This window comes from Malaclemys terrapin, chromosome 2 (assembly GCF_027887155.1).
Source record: "Malaclemys terrapin pileata isolate rMalTer1 chromosome 2, rMalTer1.hap1, whole genome shotgun sequence".
Taxonomy (NCBI): domain Eukaryota; kingdom Metazoa; phylum Chordata; order Testudines; family Emydidae; genus Malaclemys; species Malaclemys terrapin.
In genome coordinates, this window is record NC_071506.1 from 157817577 (window position 1) to 157835294 (window position 17718).

At 44.1% G+C, this 17718-nt stretch overlaps 1 protein-coding gene across 1 annotated transcript in view; it reads left to right on the forward strand.

Annotated features, from left to right (window-relative positions):
* Nucleotides 1–17006, forward strand: part of DAP (death associated protein) — a 102600-nt gene extending 85594 nt beyond the window's left edge. Inside the window, exons 3-4 of the mRNA XM_054018002.1 lie at nt 10346–10388; nt 16774–17006. Coding sequence (XP_053873977.1) covers nt 10346–10388; nt 16774–16893 — 163 coding nt within the window. The 3' untranslated portion in view covers nt 16894–17006. The remainder of the gene's footprint in view (nt 1–10345; nt 10389–16773) is intronic.
* Nucleotides 17007–17718: the final 712 nt, after the last annotated feature.

The window sequence follows — 17718 nt, forward strand, 5'->3', positions numbered from 1 at the left end:
CCCCTTAGCAGCTCCTGCAACTATTAAACATTTTTCTCAAACTCTACTGTAAGTGAAACTGGCTCCTTAAATAGCCCTGCTGTAGGTTAATGTGGATGGTGCTTACCAGGGTCAGGGCAATTAAAGAACTATGGCCCAGATCCACAAAGGGACTTGGGCACATAGGAAATCACAGGAACAACACTGGCATCTACAAAGCCTGAGTTAGGTGCCTAGGCTCCCTGTACAGTGCTTGGGGAGAGAGGGGCCTGAGATCTCCCAAATCCTGGAACCATGTAAGCTAGGCCATGAAAAACGTGTCACGGACCATGAAATCTGGTCTTTTGTGTGCTTTTACCCTTTACCGATTTCACTGGGGAGACCAATGAAATTGGTCTCAAATTGGGGATCCTGACCCAAAAGGGAGTTGCAGGGAGGTTGCAGTATTGCCACCCTTACTTCTGTGCTGCCTTCAGACCTGGGTGGCCAGAGAGCAGCAGCTGTTGGCCAGGCGCCCAGTTCTGAAGGCAACGCCTCACCACCAGCAGCTCAAAAAGAAGGGTGGCAATACCATAACATGCAACCCTTACTTCTGCGCTGCTGCCTTCAGATCTGGGTGGCCGGAGAGTGGCAGCTGCTGACTGAGGACCCAGCCCTGCAGGCAGCAGCATAGAAGTAAGGGTAGCAATACCATACCATGTCATCCTTCTGCGCCGCTGCTGGCAGTGGCTCTGCCTTCAGAGCTGGGATCCTAGCCCGCAGCCACTGGTGTCCAGCTGCCCAGCTCTGAAGGCAGCACCGCTGCCAGCAGCAGCGCAGAAGTAAGAGTAGCAGTACTGCAAACCCTCCTCCCCCATAACTTTGTGACCCCACCACAATTGTAGGACCTCTACAATTACAACCTGAAATTTCAGAATTAAATATCTGAAATCATGAAATTTACTATTTAAAAAAATCCTATGACTGAAATTGACCAAAATGGACTGCGAATTTGGTAGGGCCCTACCTGTGGGTGATGCCCTGCCCCTCTCAGGTAGTTCAGCCCTTAAATCTGGGATGCAGGGAGGTGCCTAGCTCTGCTTGCAGTCCAAGCCAGGAACCCCTGTCCTGGAGTCAGGTGACTTAGGTGACTAAGCTGTTTCTTGCGAGAATGAGTTATGCAGGTGCCTAACTCCACACAAGATGGCCGAATGCCCTCTCTCATAACCTGTAGAACATTGGTTAGGAAACTCATCTAGAGTATGAGTGAGAGTTTAGTTCAAGTCCCTTTAGATGAAGAGAAGGGATTTGAGCAGGGAATCTGCCATCTCTCAGGTATGTGTTCTGACCACTAAACTGGAGGTTATATAGCAAGTCTTGTACAATTACTGTTTAATTATACAGTTATTTAAAGTGGACCAGCTTCAACAGGAGGGTTTGAGAAAGACCCACATCAGAATATGTCATAGACCAGTGAGTTAGGGCATTCACCTAAGAAATGTAGTTGATTTTTCCCTGTTCAAGTCCCACCTTATCAGGCAGAAGCAACACTAAAACCTGGGTCTACCATGTCCCAGCTGAGCACCCAAACCCCTGGAAGAAAGATTATGAGAGAGGTCATCTGTCCCCTGCTCTTTTGTGTGGAGTTAGGAGTGCTCACAGCCCTGCTGGCAACAGTGCTCCTCTGCCTGTCTTCTCCCAGTTTGTGGATTGTGCTGGGGCTTAGGCCTTAGGACACCTAGAGGGAGGCAGCAGTGCGCATGCCCAGACTCAGAAACTTAGGGGTCTAGGGAATGTTCACATCAGAAACTTAGGTACCAAGTTTTGGCACCCACCAGGTTAGGTGGCAGCTGAGCAGGGGCTTTGTAGATCACCAAGGAGCCTAGAAATTGGATTTCAAGACCTTTGTAGGTTTGGCTCTACTTCCCTTCTCTTAGGGGAGAACACCTGTGTGCCAATCATCCCTGTTTAGGAGAGAGCACCCTCTTGTTTAGCAAAATATTTATCATTTTCCCATTTGTCTCAAACTCTCCTAGCCCAGTAGAAAAGTGTGTGCTTATATTTCTCTCCAAGTGTCCTCCTTGAGGTTTGACAACTTGATTCAATGTTGGCAGACTGGAAATCTTTTGAGAACTCTGCTTCTGCTCAGACACATGGTACTGCATGGTTTTAGATGGTTCAGGTATACTATCAGTTGAACCCAGGAAGGACAATGACATGTGAAAGTGTAACCTACCTGATCATAGAGGAAGTTTCTTCTTAGCCTCCATCACATAGAGGTAACTTATGCCCTAGAGATGAGGGTTCATAGACATTTTACATTTTTGTATCCTAACTGATGTGATTATGGATGTGTTCAAGTCATATAAATGTCTAATTCTGTTTTTGAATCATACTAAACTCCTTGCCTCAATAATACCTTCTTGCAATGATATTTGTAGATTAATTATGCGCTCTTTAAAAAGTATTTTCTTTTATCAGTTTTAAATGTGCTGCCTCAATCTCTAATATGGAAAGCCCTCCATGCTTCTGATCCTTTCCCATCTCTGTACCCTTTCGATTTCATCTGTCTCTCTCGCTGTGGAGTGGCCAGGATTGAATGCGGTATTCTAAACAAGGGTTATAATTAACATTTTCAGTATTGTTTCTATTCCCTTCTTTATTCATCCTAACATTTTTGTTTGGTTTTCTAACCACCAGTGCACAATATATCAGTAGCTCAAATTATTCCTTCTGGTGTTCAGGGCTTTGCATTAGTCTGTACTGAATTTCATCTGTCGCTGTGCTTCTCCATCATCTAGATCTGTGAGGGCAGTGGAGAATTTCTCACAATTTTTTTCTATATCTTGAATTCCTAAAATAATTGTGTTAGCTGCCGAATTTTACCATCTCACTGTTTATCCCCTTTTCCACAACACTGATAAAGATATGAAACAACACTGGTCCTAGTATGGAAAGTTGAAGTTCTCCCATGTTGGAAGTTAGCAATTTATTTCTTTCTTTGTTTTCTGTTTCTTGCACTTTTTCGTCATGCTCCTATCTCCCAACTAATTAACTCTATAAGGATAATGAGCATCATCAATGTGTACAACAGGGTTCAAATACTGAATTATGCAGTCTCTCCCTTAAAATAATGTAATATTATGCGTTCTCTAGGGACTTTCATATTATTAATTTTTAACCCCAGCATATGGTCATTCTTTACAGTATATCTGTGAGACTTGAACTCACAGATTTAAAACCCCTGCAGAATGAAGACATAAGATTTTAGTATTCTTAATATCTTATTTCATCTAAGGGTATGTCTACACTACGAGAGTAGTTCGATTGTACTTAAATCGAATATGTGGAATCGATATTACAAAGTCAAACGTGTGTATCCACACTAAGGACAGTAATTCGACTTTGTGAGTCCACACTAACGGGGCAAGCGTCAACATTGGAAGCGGTGCACTGTGGGCAGCTATCCCACTGTTCCCGCAGTCCCCGCTGCCCATTGGAATTCTGGGTCGAGCCCCCAATGCCTGCTGGGGAAAAAATTGTGTAGAGGGTGGTTTTGGGTAACTGTCGTCATCCAACCGTCACTACCGCCTTCCCTCCCTGAAAGCGTCGGCAGGCAATCAGTTCGCGCACTTTTCTGGTGAGTGACGCCACAGCACTGCGAGCATGGAGCCCGCTGCGACCATCGCTGCGGTTATGGCCGTTGTCAACACCTCGCACCTTATCATCCACCTTTTCCAGAGGCAGATGCTGAGAAATCGGGCGAGGAGGCTACGGCAGCGCGGTGAGGACATGAAGTCTGAGAGTGGCACAGACCTCTCACAAAGCACGGGACCCCGCGCCGTGAACATCATGGTGGCAATGGGTCATGTTGATGCTGTGGAACGGCGATTCTAGGCCCGGGAAACAAGCACGGACTGGTGGGACCGCATAGTGCTGCAGGTCTGGGATGAATCACAGTGGCTGCAAAACTTTCGTATGCGGAAGGGAACTTTCCTGGAACTTTGTGAGTTGCTGTCCCCTGCCCTGAAGCGCAAGGACACCCGGATGCGAGCAGCCCTGACTGTCCAGAAGCGAGTGGCCATAGCCCTCTGGAAGCTTGCAACGCCAGACATCTACCGGTCAGTCGCGAATCACTTTGGCGTTGGCAAATCTACCGTGGGGGTTGCTGTGATGCAAGTAGCCAATGCAATCGTTGAGCTACTGCTCTCAAAGGTAGTGACCCTGGGAAACGTGCAGGTGATCATAGATGGCTTCGCAGCGATGGGATTTCCAAATTGCGGTGGGGCTATAGACTGGACCACCAGGCCAGCCAGTACATTAACCGAAAGGGCTACTTTTTAATGGTGCTGCAAGCACTGGTGGACCATAGGAGACGTTTTACAAACATCAACCTAGGATGGCCGGGCAAGGTTCATGACACTCGTGTTTTCAGGAACTCTGGTCTGTTTAGACGGCTGCAGGAAGGTATTTACTTCCCGGACCAGAAAATAACTGTTGGGGATGTGGAGATGCCTATAGTGATCCTCGGGGACCCAGCCTACCCGCGAATGCCCTGGCTCATGAAGCCCTATACAGGCGCCCTGGACACTGAAAAGGAACTCCTCGACTGCCATCTGAATGGTGCAGAATGGTGGTGGAGTGTACTTTTGGCCGTCTCAAGGGGAGATGGAGAAGCTTACTGACTCGCTCTGATCTCAGCGAAACCAATATCCCCATTGTTATTGCAGCTTGCTGTGTGCTCCACAATCTCTGTGAGAGCAAGGGGGAGACCTTTATGGCGGGTTGGGAGGTTGAGGCAAATAGCCTGGCTGCTGATTACGCCCAGCCAGACAGCCGTGCAATTAGAAGAGCCCAGCGGGATGCGCTGTGCATCCGGGAGGCTTTGAAAGCTAGGTTCCTCAATGAGCAGGGTAACCTGTGACTATTAAGTTTGTTTAAAGAGAAGCTGAACCTGCCTCCGTTTCTTTACCCACTTACTGTTGACTATCCTCTCCAGCTACATACCCCGTTCACCGCGTCCCCCCGCTTCCAACACACATTTAAAAATAAAATAAATGAAACTTTGTTAATGAACACCATTTTCTTTATTAGGGATGTCGCGGTAAAGTGTTGAAACTGGGACGCAGACTGTGGTGGGGAGTGGGCATAGTAATGGAAAGAACACTTCTAAACTCGAGGAATAACAGGCTCCTGCTCCTAGAGTGGTCCGCAGTGGTGGACTGGCTGTTTCAACGGAGCCTGCCACCCCTCCTTTTCGGGACTCTGTGTGTGGGGGCGATGTGCCTTTGTGGCGGGGGAGGACGGTTACAGATCCCCTGCTGCGTGGCTCTGTGATCCAGGATAAGGACCGCTGCTTAAGATCTCTATCCGCCCTCCCCTGCCACAAAGTCACATGGCCCCCCACACACAGAACATGAAAACCACCTCCCAGACTGACCAGGGTGCCTAGTGACTGCAATCTGTGTGTGACCTTCTGCTGAACCTGCCCCCGTGTCAGTACCCTGGTAAAGGTGACTGTCCTCTCCAATTTCCAACCTCCTTTCCCCCCTTAAAACACACTCTCCCCTAAAAGAACATGATGGAAACAGTAATTAACAGAAACGTATCTTTTATTAGCAACTACACAGTTAGGGGATGAAACTGGGACGGGGGCTTGGGTGAGGCGGGAAGGAAAGGACTTATCAAATTTTTGGGAATTAGAGCCTTCTGGTACTTGAGCAGTCTGCAGGGGTGCAGTGACAGTTTTCACGGCCCCTGCCGCCCCTCCTTCTTGGGACTTTGGGTGAGGGGGGTATGGGAGTTTGTGGCGGGGGAGGGCGGTTAGAGATAGACTGCAGCGGGGCTCTGTCCTCCTGCCTCCGGTCCTGCAGAACATCCACAAGGCGCCGGAGCGTGTCCGTTTGCTCCCTCATTAGTCCAAGCAGCGTTTGAGTTGCCTGCTGGTTTTCCTGCCGCCACCTCTCCTCCCGTTCGCTGTGTGCTCGCTGGTATTGCGACATGTTCTCCCTCCACTGGGTCTGCTGGGCCACATCTGCTCGGGAGCAGCCCATAAGTTCTGAGAACATGTCGTACCGTGTCCTTTTCTTTCTCCGCCTAATCTGCGCCAGCCTCTGCGAGGGGGATGCCAGGGTAGGTCGGGAGACATTCGCAGCTGTGGGATGGGAAAAAGGGAGTGAATTCCTCACAAAGATAATTTTTTGTGAACAATGAACATAGTCTTTCTCTGTGAACAAGACCATGCACAGCACCTATCACATGCGCACTCAGGACAAGGTCGAATTTTCGGCCTTCGCATTCAGTGCCTGGGGTCTTGCAGTGGAGATCAGACAAGCGGGGCAGGACAGCGGAATTCGGGTAGCAGGCTGACATGGTAAGCCGTAGACTTTTGGCTGCTTAAAACTTAAATTATAGCAGTGCCCTCCTTTCACGTTCAAAGCAATGCTCCTATCGTTGGCCAGTTCCTGCTGCCGGCAATCCGGCAAGCATGAACTCTGCCCCTGTCCCACGCCCTCGCGGCTGTCCCCGGGAAAGATCCCTGTATGCTGCCCCTCTCCCGCCTCCACCGCGTGGCTGTAAACCGCCGGTGACAGTTCTGTAAAGGAACAGGCAAGCAGTCCCAATAGTAACATTCCCCTAATTCTAAGCAGGTCACCATGAGCGACATCACTCTGCTGAGAATTTCTGAGACCGAGAAAGAACGCATGCTGCGTGAAAGCCAGCAAAAACCAGGGCCGTATGCCGCCATGCTCTGCAAGGCAATGATCCCAGAGTACTTGATGATAGCCTGGCGAGGAAAAGTTTCCTACCACGGAGGACACAATAAGGCCGCTCTCCCCAGGAACCTCATGCAAAGGCTTTCCAATTACCTCCAGGAGAGCTTCATGGAGATGTCCCATGAGGATTTCAGCTCTATCCCCGGACATATAGACCTTCTTTGGCAGTAGTTGCACTGCCAACGACTAAAACGTTAAGCACCTAGGGCAAACAAATCATGAAAAACCCATTGTTAATATTCCTGTTCTGTTCAAAATAAATGTTTACATGTTTAAAACACTTACCGACTGATCCTTCCCCTGATTCAGGGTCTGGGTTAACGCCTGGGGGCGGTTGGTAGGGGATCTCTGTGAGGGTGATGAAGAGATCCTGGCTGTCTGGGAAATCAGCGTTGTAAGCGCTGTCGACTGCGTTGTCCTCCTCCTCACCTTCCTCATCTTCCCCGTCCGCTAACATCTCCGAGGAAGCGGCCATCGACAATATCCCATCCTCAGAGTCCACGGTCAGTGGTGGGGTAGTGTGGCGGCCGCACCTAGAATGGAATTCAGTGCCTCGTAGAAATGGCATGTCTGGGGCTGGGATCCAGAGCGTCCGTTTGACTCTTTGGTCTTCTGGTACGCTTGTCTCAGCTCCTTGATTTTCACGCGGCACTGCGTTGCATCCCGGCTGTACCCTCTCTCTGTCATGGCTTTTGAGATCTTCTCGTAGATCTTTGCATTCCGTCTTTTCGATCGCGGCTCCAAAAGCACGGACTCATCGCCCCACACAGCGATCAGATCCAAGACTTCCCGATCAGTCCATGCTGGGGCCCTCTTTCTATTCTGAGATTGCATGGTCACCTCTGCTGGAGAACTCTGCATCGTTGCCAGTGCTGCTGAGCTCGCCACGATGTCCAAACAGGAAATGAGATTCAAACTGCCCAGACAGGAAAAGGAATTAAAATTTTCCCAGGGCTTTTCCTGGGTGGCTGGTCAGAGCATCCGAGCTCGGACTACTGTCCAGAGCGTCAACAGAGTGGTGCACTCTGGGATAGCTCCCGGAGCTATTAGCGTCAATTTCCATCCACACCTACCCTAATTCGACATGGCTATGTCGAATTTAGCGCTACTCCCCTCGTTGGTGAGGAGTACAGAAATTGAATTTAAGAGACCTCTCTGTCGAACTAAATAGCTTCGTTGTGTGGACGGGTGCAGGGTTAATTCGATTTAACGCTGCTAAATTCGACATAACCTCCTAGTGTAGACCAGGCCTAATTTAGTGGTCTTTTCAAGTATTCTATCTTCTCTATGATTTTCTTGTAATGTTAGTAAACACCTTGTTTAAGCTTCTGTACTATGAAGTAATAGAACTCTCTATCTTACTTGGATACTTTCAGTGCAAATGAACCCAGTAAAATTTGTGAGGTTTAAAATTTTTGACATTATTGCACATATAAAATTGGAATAAGTGCTTTGTACATTGCAATCTTAAATGTGGGCTTTTTCTCCACCTGTTATAATAAAACTAGAATTCCTTATGAAAGTATTTTCATGAACTTTAAACAATCCTGGCAAATTTAGCCTTGTATTCCTTAAATAAGAACTACTTTACCTTTTATTTAAACTTAAATAAATGTGTGTACCAAATATAAAATAGTAAAAGCATGTATAAGAATTCTATTTTAGTAACAGTAATTTTTTTCACTTTTTTGTTTATTAAAGCCTAGAAAAAGTAATGTTGCATCTTCAAAACAACATCTGTCAAACCGATTTTCATCAGATTAAATATATCCTCAAAGCAACCATCACAGGTTATAAAATACTAGAAATGTAGGTTATACTTAGCATAAAACACCAATAGAATTTAAAGCACTTGAAAGTGTGTTACAAATGTAGCAATGATAGCCTGCTCCTTTCTTGGGGTCTGCTGACATGCTCACCTCCCCCAACCCCTATTTTTCGCAGGTGTTTCTGAGCAACAGTAGTGTATGTTGGACTACTGCAAACACAGTAAATGTCTCAGTGCAGTGGTTCTAAAACTGTAGGCTTTGGGGCTTGTCTAATGGTTCACAGAATTAAAAGTTCTGAGAACCAAGCCGTAGGGGGTCGGGATGGGAGGTGCATCTGTAAGAAGATCTCTCATAAAGTGGTCCTGTGAATTAGAGTGAGAGAACTACTGATTCAGTGTACCATGTCCTTTTGTTATCCTTTTAAATCAGCATTGGCACATGTCATAGTTATTCAGATCTTCAAAGACAAAAGCTGAGGATCTTGATTTTCAAAGATCTTTAGGGGACAAAGAGGTCTAGCAGAAATGGACAGGAGAGCCAGTGGATTTAATGTAGCACACAAACATACTGTAACCCAAGAGTTTATAGCTATGACTAAGTTTCCTTTTTTTCTGCTAAAGAAGAAATAGGATATGACTGTGCACTTACTGACAGGTTACTGTCCCTTTCACTGGGGGGTTGGACTGGCATCAGGTTGGCCCCACAGGCAGGGAAACAAAGTGGTATAAAGCCATCTTTGACTCTTTAACATAGCATGGGTGGATTAGACTAGAGCATTTGGGCCACTTTAGACAAGAAGAGAGAAGTCAAGAAGCTGCTGTCAGAGGAAAATGACACTGGTATATAAGTTAAAATCAGTTCAGTATGGATCTTTACTGTGGGAAAAAAATTAAAATGATTGCTTGTTACCATTTGGGTTGTTTTTCTTTTGCTGCAGTGGTTCTATAGGATTTGTTAATGTAGCTGTCTATACTACAGTTAGCATTAAAGATTTCTGTGATTTAGCTGAAGTTTATGGTAGGCAATTACGCCCTAGTACTGGGCAGTGCTGGTAGAAGCCAGGGCTGGAATTTAAGAAGGGTGAATTAAATCTGAGGAATATCGGGAAACGAGTATTCCTAATTTTTGTCTCAACTGTCTCATTAGTTAGTTCTGCTGTACCATCTGACATGCTATCCTCAAACAGCTCTTGAACTAAATTGATTAGGAAGGCGATTTTAAAGACTTACAGAATCTTCAGTGTAATTTCTTTGGCAAGAGCAAGACAGAGTACGGCCAAATAAAAAAAAAGCACAAACCTAGCATGAGTTCTCAGTTTGTTACCTTCATTGGGAGTTCAAGGGGCTGGGTACCTTGTAGGAACAAGTTCTTTGAATAATATGACACAGAAGACCAGAATTCCCAAAAGGCATTGGAGAGCTTGCAATTGGAAGAGGTGTTTTAAAACAATTGTGATGTCAAAAATTCCCTTTTTTTAAACTCACATATTGCTCCTAGCCACACCCGCCTTCTTTTTTTTTAAAGCAGCAGGAAGCGTGGTTCACATGATGGTGTGTGGTGGCAGGTTGACGAAGCATAGCAGGTCCAGTACACACAAGCTTTTTGCAGGACATACAAACCTGCTTTTGAATTTCATGCATCATCAGAGCACAGTGAATACTGAAAGGTCATGGTGAGAATATAAGAAAAAAATCCATCAGATTCAGATTTGCCATTATGTAGCCTCTTTAAAAATGTCATGGCAGAAAATAATTGTGCTGCTGTACCTGTGTTCTTTTTCCCCTGAGGGTACGTAAAGTTGAACAAATCAATTAAATAACTATAATCTTTCTTATTTTCCAGCCCACCTAAACCAACGGTGTTCATCTCCGGTGTCATTGCAAGAGTGAGTGTACATGTTAATTTCTTTTCAGTCCTTTGATTAAGAGCCTTTTCATTTCATCACTGATTAGAGAAAGATTTTTAATTGTGATCTTTTCCCTTTCCTCTCATATTTGACTTGATTGGGGTTTATATTTATACTTTATTTAAGCCTGCTTAAGTATTTTTTATTTGATTAGGTTATGGATGAATAGATATATTGAAATTGTTTCTACTGTTTTAGTTTGTGAGTTTAAAAATGTGAAGCTATTGGACTTTGTCCTGTATCGTTGATGCTACTGCATCACTTTTTTCAAAACTTGTTACATACGGACCATCTCCAGTAGCTTGATCCATGTGGATAGACACCTGCTGAAGTCAAATGGGCACCACACAAGCATAAGAGTCCATCCACACAGATCCAACTGCACGATCTAACTCTGTGCATGTGATGTATAGAAGCACTTGCATCCTTATTGCATCTCAGACATAAACTTCTCGTTAAAATTATATTGTGGGGAGATGCATAGATGTAATCAAGTAATGAGAATCCTGAAACAAGTGCAATTGCCTACATTAATATTATTAGCTCCATCACTGTGCACATACATAGGACTACATGTGCAACCCTTACTTACAAATGTGAGCACCTTTCATGTAAATAGTCCATTAAAGTCAATGGGATTACTTGTGAGTATACTGATGTAAATGTTTCACAGTCTAGTTTCTTCTGGATTAACTTTTTTCTAACAACTGTCAGTGCTCAAAAATGATAAATATGTGTTTTAGTTGCTTCCTATAATTATAATAGAGCTAAGGCATGAATATCAACATGATGTGATTAACATTAATTTGCCAAGAATTTAATAATAATTTATGCCCAAACTCACTGTAATTGTCAGTGTATGGAATGTAACATAATCTCCCTATATACTCAGAATGAATTACCCAAGCTTGTATCAACCATATTACCACCAATTGGTGAGGTGAAACTAAGCTAAGCGTGGGTTAAATGAGTGTAAATAAATTTGTTACAGTTATGTTTTGTTTAACCCAGACCCCACGGCCTTACTAGACTGCAGTGCTCAGTTGGTCAGTTTCATTTATTTTCTGGGTCTGGAGCCAAAGGACCATTTAATCAGTGGTCAAGCTGCTGTGAATAGTCTTGTCAGAATCAGTTAGGAAGAATTTGCACTCTTGTATGTGCCTGGCCACCGCAATGTCCTCTGCAAGACTTAAGTCCTGCAATGGAACTGTAGTGGGTGCCAGTGGAGAGGCCAAGCACATGCTCCGTGTGAACTGTGAAAGGTTTCCATGCCAACCCAGCCTGATGGTGGTAATTGGGATAGATCCATACTGGGGAAGTGGTATAGCCACAAGATCTGAAGTGCCAAGAATGGGCTGCTGCCATTTGCTGAAGCCCTTGAGCTAGAGTAGCAGAGAAGTGCTGGCCTCAGAATGAGACTGGGTGTGTATTTCAGTGATATAGTTGTGCTGGCCTTCCCCTGCATAAAGCTCAACATTACTGTGCCTTTTAGGATTTCATCCTGAGATGTTTTGGGGGGTTGTTTGTTTGTTTACAGCCAAAAACATTTGCATTACAATTTAGAAGCTTTAGTCTCACTTTGTCATCTCTAAAATTGTGACATTTTGCCTTGATGACATACAAACATCCTTTTTTGTTGCTGAGCATAATAAAAAAAAGGGGACCTGGACTTTGTAAGTCTACAAGGTCCAGGCCTAGTGAAAATAGAAGGGAAGTCCTTTCCTTAGTTACCTTGCCACTTTTCCTTCCTCTAGCTTGTATCTTGCTCTTTAGGAAACACTTGACTCCTTGGTAGGTTACTATGGTGACCTGCAGCATGCTTGCAGCCAGTGATTTGCACTCTATAGCTCAGGCAGGCAGTACTGCACCTCCAGGCTCTACTGTGGCTGCCTTGATCCTCAGACTTTGTCAGTTCGCCACCACCAAAAAAAGCCCAGTGTTTGAACTGGAAGCCACTTTGGCAACCGCATCCTTCAGCCGGATACAAAGTAGTTCTCTGCATGGCAGAGAAACATTTCTGGAGGACAGTGATGGACCCACTTTGGCGACCGCTTGTCCTCTAAAACACTCATCAGTCATATTTAGTGTGTTAACAAGACCTGCATTCAGGCCGCCATCTCAAGTATATGTGAGAGGGAAGTAGGAGAGGATACAAAAAAAAAAAAAAAAATCAATGATAGCAGAGGGGGAAAAAAGGGGAAAATATCAGTTCAGAGAAGAAAATATCTTCAAAAAAGAGAAAAATTTAGTGCAGAGAGGGATTAAATGAAGCAATTTAATGGTGAAAATTATAGTTAGACTAATGTTTGCAGTGTTGTTGTAGCTGTGTTTATCCCAGGATATTAGAGAGACAAGGTGGGTGAGATAATATTTTTCATTGGACCAACTTCTGTTGGTGAAAAAGACAAGATTTCGAACTACACAGAGCTCTTCAGGTCTAGGAAAGGTACTCAGAGTATCACAACTAAATACAAGTTGGAACAGTTGTTTAGCATAAGTAGTTAACACATGTTCTAAGAGACCATTCAAGGTGAAGTGGCCTGAGAGCATCTCCCTAGTCTTTGGCCAGAAAAGGGGGTTAGTGAGTTACAGATTGTTGTAATAAGCCATAAAATCCAGTGTCTTTATTAAGACCATGAGTTTTAGTGTTTAGCAGAGTTATGAATTTAAATTCCCAGACTCATCTTGTGCTGGTGTTGTGCAGGTTTCCTTTGAGGATGAGATCTGAGAGGTCAGATATCATGTGATTGTTTTGTGAAAAGTGTTCACCCACAAGTGATACAAGGTTTTTGTCTTTTATCATTTTTCTGTGAGAGTTCATGCAAGAGCGCAGTGATTGTCTGGTTTCACCCACATAGAATCATCTGACTGGACACCCCACAGTAGACAAAAACAACACACTCGATCATTACATTGATAGCTTCAGGAAAAAAATTGACTGAAATCCTTAAACATCACATCCACCACAGTCTCTCCACTGCTGAGAGGACAGCAACACTGTCCCTGAAATCCAGCCATCAGATAGTGATCAAACCAGCAGACAAAAGGTGCACCATTCTAGTCTTCAGCTGTGATGACTACATCAGCGAGCCCAACCGCCAACTCTCTGACATCACCTACTATAAAGAACCCAGAGACCCACACACACACCACAGTTCACCCAGGAATTTAAGTATATCATCACATGCTTCCCCAAGCAACTCCAAGAAAAACTCTACAACCTCATCCCCCATGAGCTGCCCCCAGAGACCTTGTACATGCTTCCCAAGATACATAAACAGGGGAACCCAGGCAGACCCATCATATCTGGGCATGGCACTTTTATTGAAGGAATATCAGGACTCATAGAAACCATCCTCAAATAATCACCGCACAAAGGGACAGCTTCCTCCATGACACAACCGACTTCCTCCCCAAACTCTGCAACATTACAACCTTCCTTGACAACTGTCCTTGACACCTATACACCAACATCCCTCACAATGATGGCATCACTGCCTGCCTTAAATATCTACAAGACAAAGGACAACACTCAGATATCCATCCAAAACACATTACCAAACTCATCCATTTCATTGTCACCCATAACAATTTTACAGGCAACAGCAAACACTTTGTCCAAGTCATGGGAACAGCTGTGGGTACTAGAATGGCTCCCCAATATGCCAACTTGTTCATGGGCCCCCATGAGGAAGAATTTCTGGACAAATGCACCACAAAACCAATGATATACCTGAGATACATTGATGATATTTTCATCCTCTGGACAGACGACCTAATCTCCCTCCTAGATCTTCACCACAACTTCAACAACCACCACCTGTCCATTAAACTCTCTAGAACACTCCCACACCAGCCTCAACTTCCAAGACACGAGGATCAGCTTCAACAATGGAACCCTTCAGACAACTATGTACAAGAAACCCACGGATCACCACACCCACCTTCACAGATCCTCCCCAAATACACCAAGCAATCTGTTATCTACAGCCAGGCCCTCGGATACCGCAGAATATGCTCAGAGGAGAAAGTGCAAGATACACACCTTAACACTCTAAAAACTGCCTTTGTCAAACAAGGACACTCCACCAGAGAAGTAAATTGCATCATGGAACAGGCCATCCAAATTCCCCGAGAGAACCCACTTCAATACAGGGGGGAAAAACCCTCCGACCTCACACCGGTAGTTGTCACCTGCTGCCCAACACTGTAACCCATACAAGGCATCTTTAAACAATTACAGCCCATACTTAATGGGGACCTGAAAGAAATCTTTCCCAGCCCCCCTCTTCTGGCCTTCAAACAACCCCCTGATCTCAGTAAGCTCATCAGAAGCAAGCGCCCCACAGACCAGGACACACCAACTCAAAAGAGCACTGGACCCTGTCAGATCAACAGATGCAAAACCTGCCTACCTATTTCCACTGCTACGATGACCAGTACCTCCCACAACAGACCTTTTAAGATCCATTATGCCTATCGCACCTTGTGGTGTACCTCATCCAGTGCACTAAATATCTAAACAACAACTGTATGGGTGAAACCAGACAATTATTATGCTTTCAAATGAAGTCACATAGAAAAGAGATAAAAGACAAATACCATATCACTGATGGGCCAACACTTTCACTAAACGTCATTTCATATCTGACCTCTCAGTTTTTGTCCTAAGGGAAATCTGCACAACACTTTCGAAAGACAAACAAATTCATAACTTTGCTAGACACTAAATATCACAGTCTAACTAAAAACACTGGATTCATAGCTTATTACAACAGTATGTAACTCATTATGTTCCCCGTTTTTGTCCTATGACTGAAGAGGTGTTAATAGACACTTCACCTTTAATGGTCTCATAGACTAGACTAGGTGGGTAAGGTAATATCTTTTATTGGACCAATTTCTGTTGGTGAAAGAGACTAGCTTTCAAGCCACACAGAGCTCTCCTTCTTAGAATGTGTTTACTTATGTTAATCTGTTTCACCGTGTATTTAGTTGTGACACTGAGTACCTCTCTCAGACCTGAAGAGAAGCTCTCCGTAGCTCAAAAGTTTGTCTTTCAGCAATAGAAATGGTCCAATAAAGTATATCACCTCTCCCACCTCATCGCTCTAATGAACAATATGGCCCTGAAAGAGCAAAGGCAAACTTGACAAGATAGAGAGGGGACATTAGGGTAAAATGGAGGGAAAATAAAGTGGACATAGGATTTCTGTTTTGTATAAAATCACTTTGTACAACATTGTCATCTGCCAGTGAACAGAAGTTAAAGTGTTTCTGGCCTAAACATAAGAAAATTAGATTCTTCCCCAGCGTTTAGACAGAGATATGGTGATGTTCCCTCCCTAGTCCCTGCCCCTTTGGATGCTAATGATTGTCCTCCATTGCTTTTCAAAGGGTTGACAGGGATGACTTCACAAACAGAAATAAGCAGCTGCCTGATTCCTTGCTGATTGTACAGCAAATACGTACTACTGCAATTGGGCTGGTTTTGCAGAGTAGGTATTAGGTGATGATGGCACAGGTGGGACCAATGCTTCTTTAAAAGGGACATTTTAAACTTGAAATCTAAGCTACGTTTATACTATAGAGTTAAAAGCAGTTTGAGTATGTAGCTCCTCTGGCAGAATTCTGTTTATTTGTATGGTGTAACAAACTACTTTCTCCTGTTTTTAAAATGTTTTCCCCTCCCTTGCTGCTGTTTAAAAAAAATTGTCACAAATAAGGAAACTGAGCATAATAATCAGAGTAACTGAGGCCATGTCTAAACATACAGCTGCGCTACTGCAGCGCGTCTGGTGAAGACGCTCTGTGCCGATGTGAGAGAGCTCTGCCATCGACATAAAACCATCTCAACGCGTGGCAGTAGCTATGTCAGCGGAAGAAGCTCTCCCGCCAACAGCGTTGTGCACATGAGCACTTATGTCAGTATAACTTATGTCGCTCAAGGGGCGGTTTATTCACACCACTGAGCAACATACGTTTTCCCAACATAGATTGTAGTGTAGACATAGCCTGACTTTACACAAAGCGCTGACACTGCAGAAATCAAAAACAGAAAAATCTTCTCTCTCCAATCTGTAAGATACAGTCATTTTAGGTGCTACTTGGAACAACAGTAGGTGAAAATTTTCAGACAGAAGTGTGACTTTTTTTTTTTTTTTTTTTAAGTTTACAAAATCCCTGTTAAAAATGCCAAGATAGAATGCATGCAGTGTGTCTGCAAAGGAAGAAAGGAAATAGAGGGACCCACAGTGTTTTTCATATGTTCTTTATGCTTTAAATAAAAACAAAATACTATCAGTTTGAACTGGTTGGCATGTTTTTTAAATGTTTGTATTTTTCCGGGTGTGTTCTTTAACAGGGTGATAAAGACTTCCCTCCAGCTGCAGCTCAGGTGGCTCACCAAAAACCTCATCCCTCTGTGGAAAAGCTTCCTCATGCACAACATGTCAATCAGCACATCAACCAGCCTCGCAAGTGAGCCCTCTGTCAAAAAGCCAGTCAGACTGCATCAGTGAATACATTGTAGAAAGAAGAGATTCGAGTTTTTAGGATTCACGCTACCAAATCAATAAAACTGGCCTTTAAAAATGATATATGTTGCTTTTGCCTTAATTCTCCATGGTTTAATAAAAATGGAGATTTCATTAGGTTCTGTTATTCCAGATGGAAAACATGCCGCTTTGCCACTGTGTGTTTGCTGATCGAGAGTATTACTCAGTTTATCCAGTTCAGTTTTGCTTAGCAATGTAATAAATCTGTTATTGCCGAGACCAAACGTGAATATAAATAATTAATCTGATGAAGGGATTTAGATGCGGGATTGCCATAGCCAATAACAGAGGTAACTTTACTGTTAAACCTATTGGGGATCATATAAGATTTTGTGTTTGGTTTATTTGACGTGGGGAGGATGTTTTTTGTATTTGTTTGGGAGGTTTGTAATATGTGGGAGTCTGATTTTTATAGACTCTTGTAGTCTGGACTATATTTGTAATCTATCTAGAATATAAGAAAGAATGTTGCTAAAGTTTTTATGCTTTAGATTCTCTCCTTTGAATTTAGCTGTGGCAGAGAAGAAATGATCAGAAACCATGATCAAATGGGGTGTGGGGAGGAATCTAGTTGATCCTTTGTGACACCATGTTCCATTTACAGCACCTCTTCCATGTAGACTTTGTACATTTGGAGCGCTGTTGCTTTAAGTGGGAGGAAGATGTCAAAATAGGGGGAAGCCTATTCTATGCAGTGTCATTCCTCAGCTCACCTGTTGGGTCTCGTGATGGGTATTTGTGAGACTTCAGGA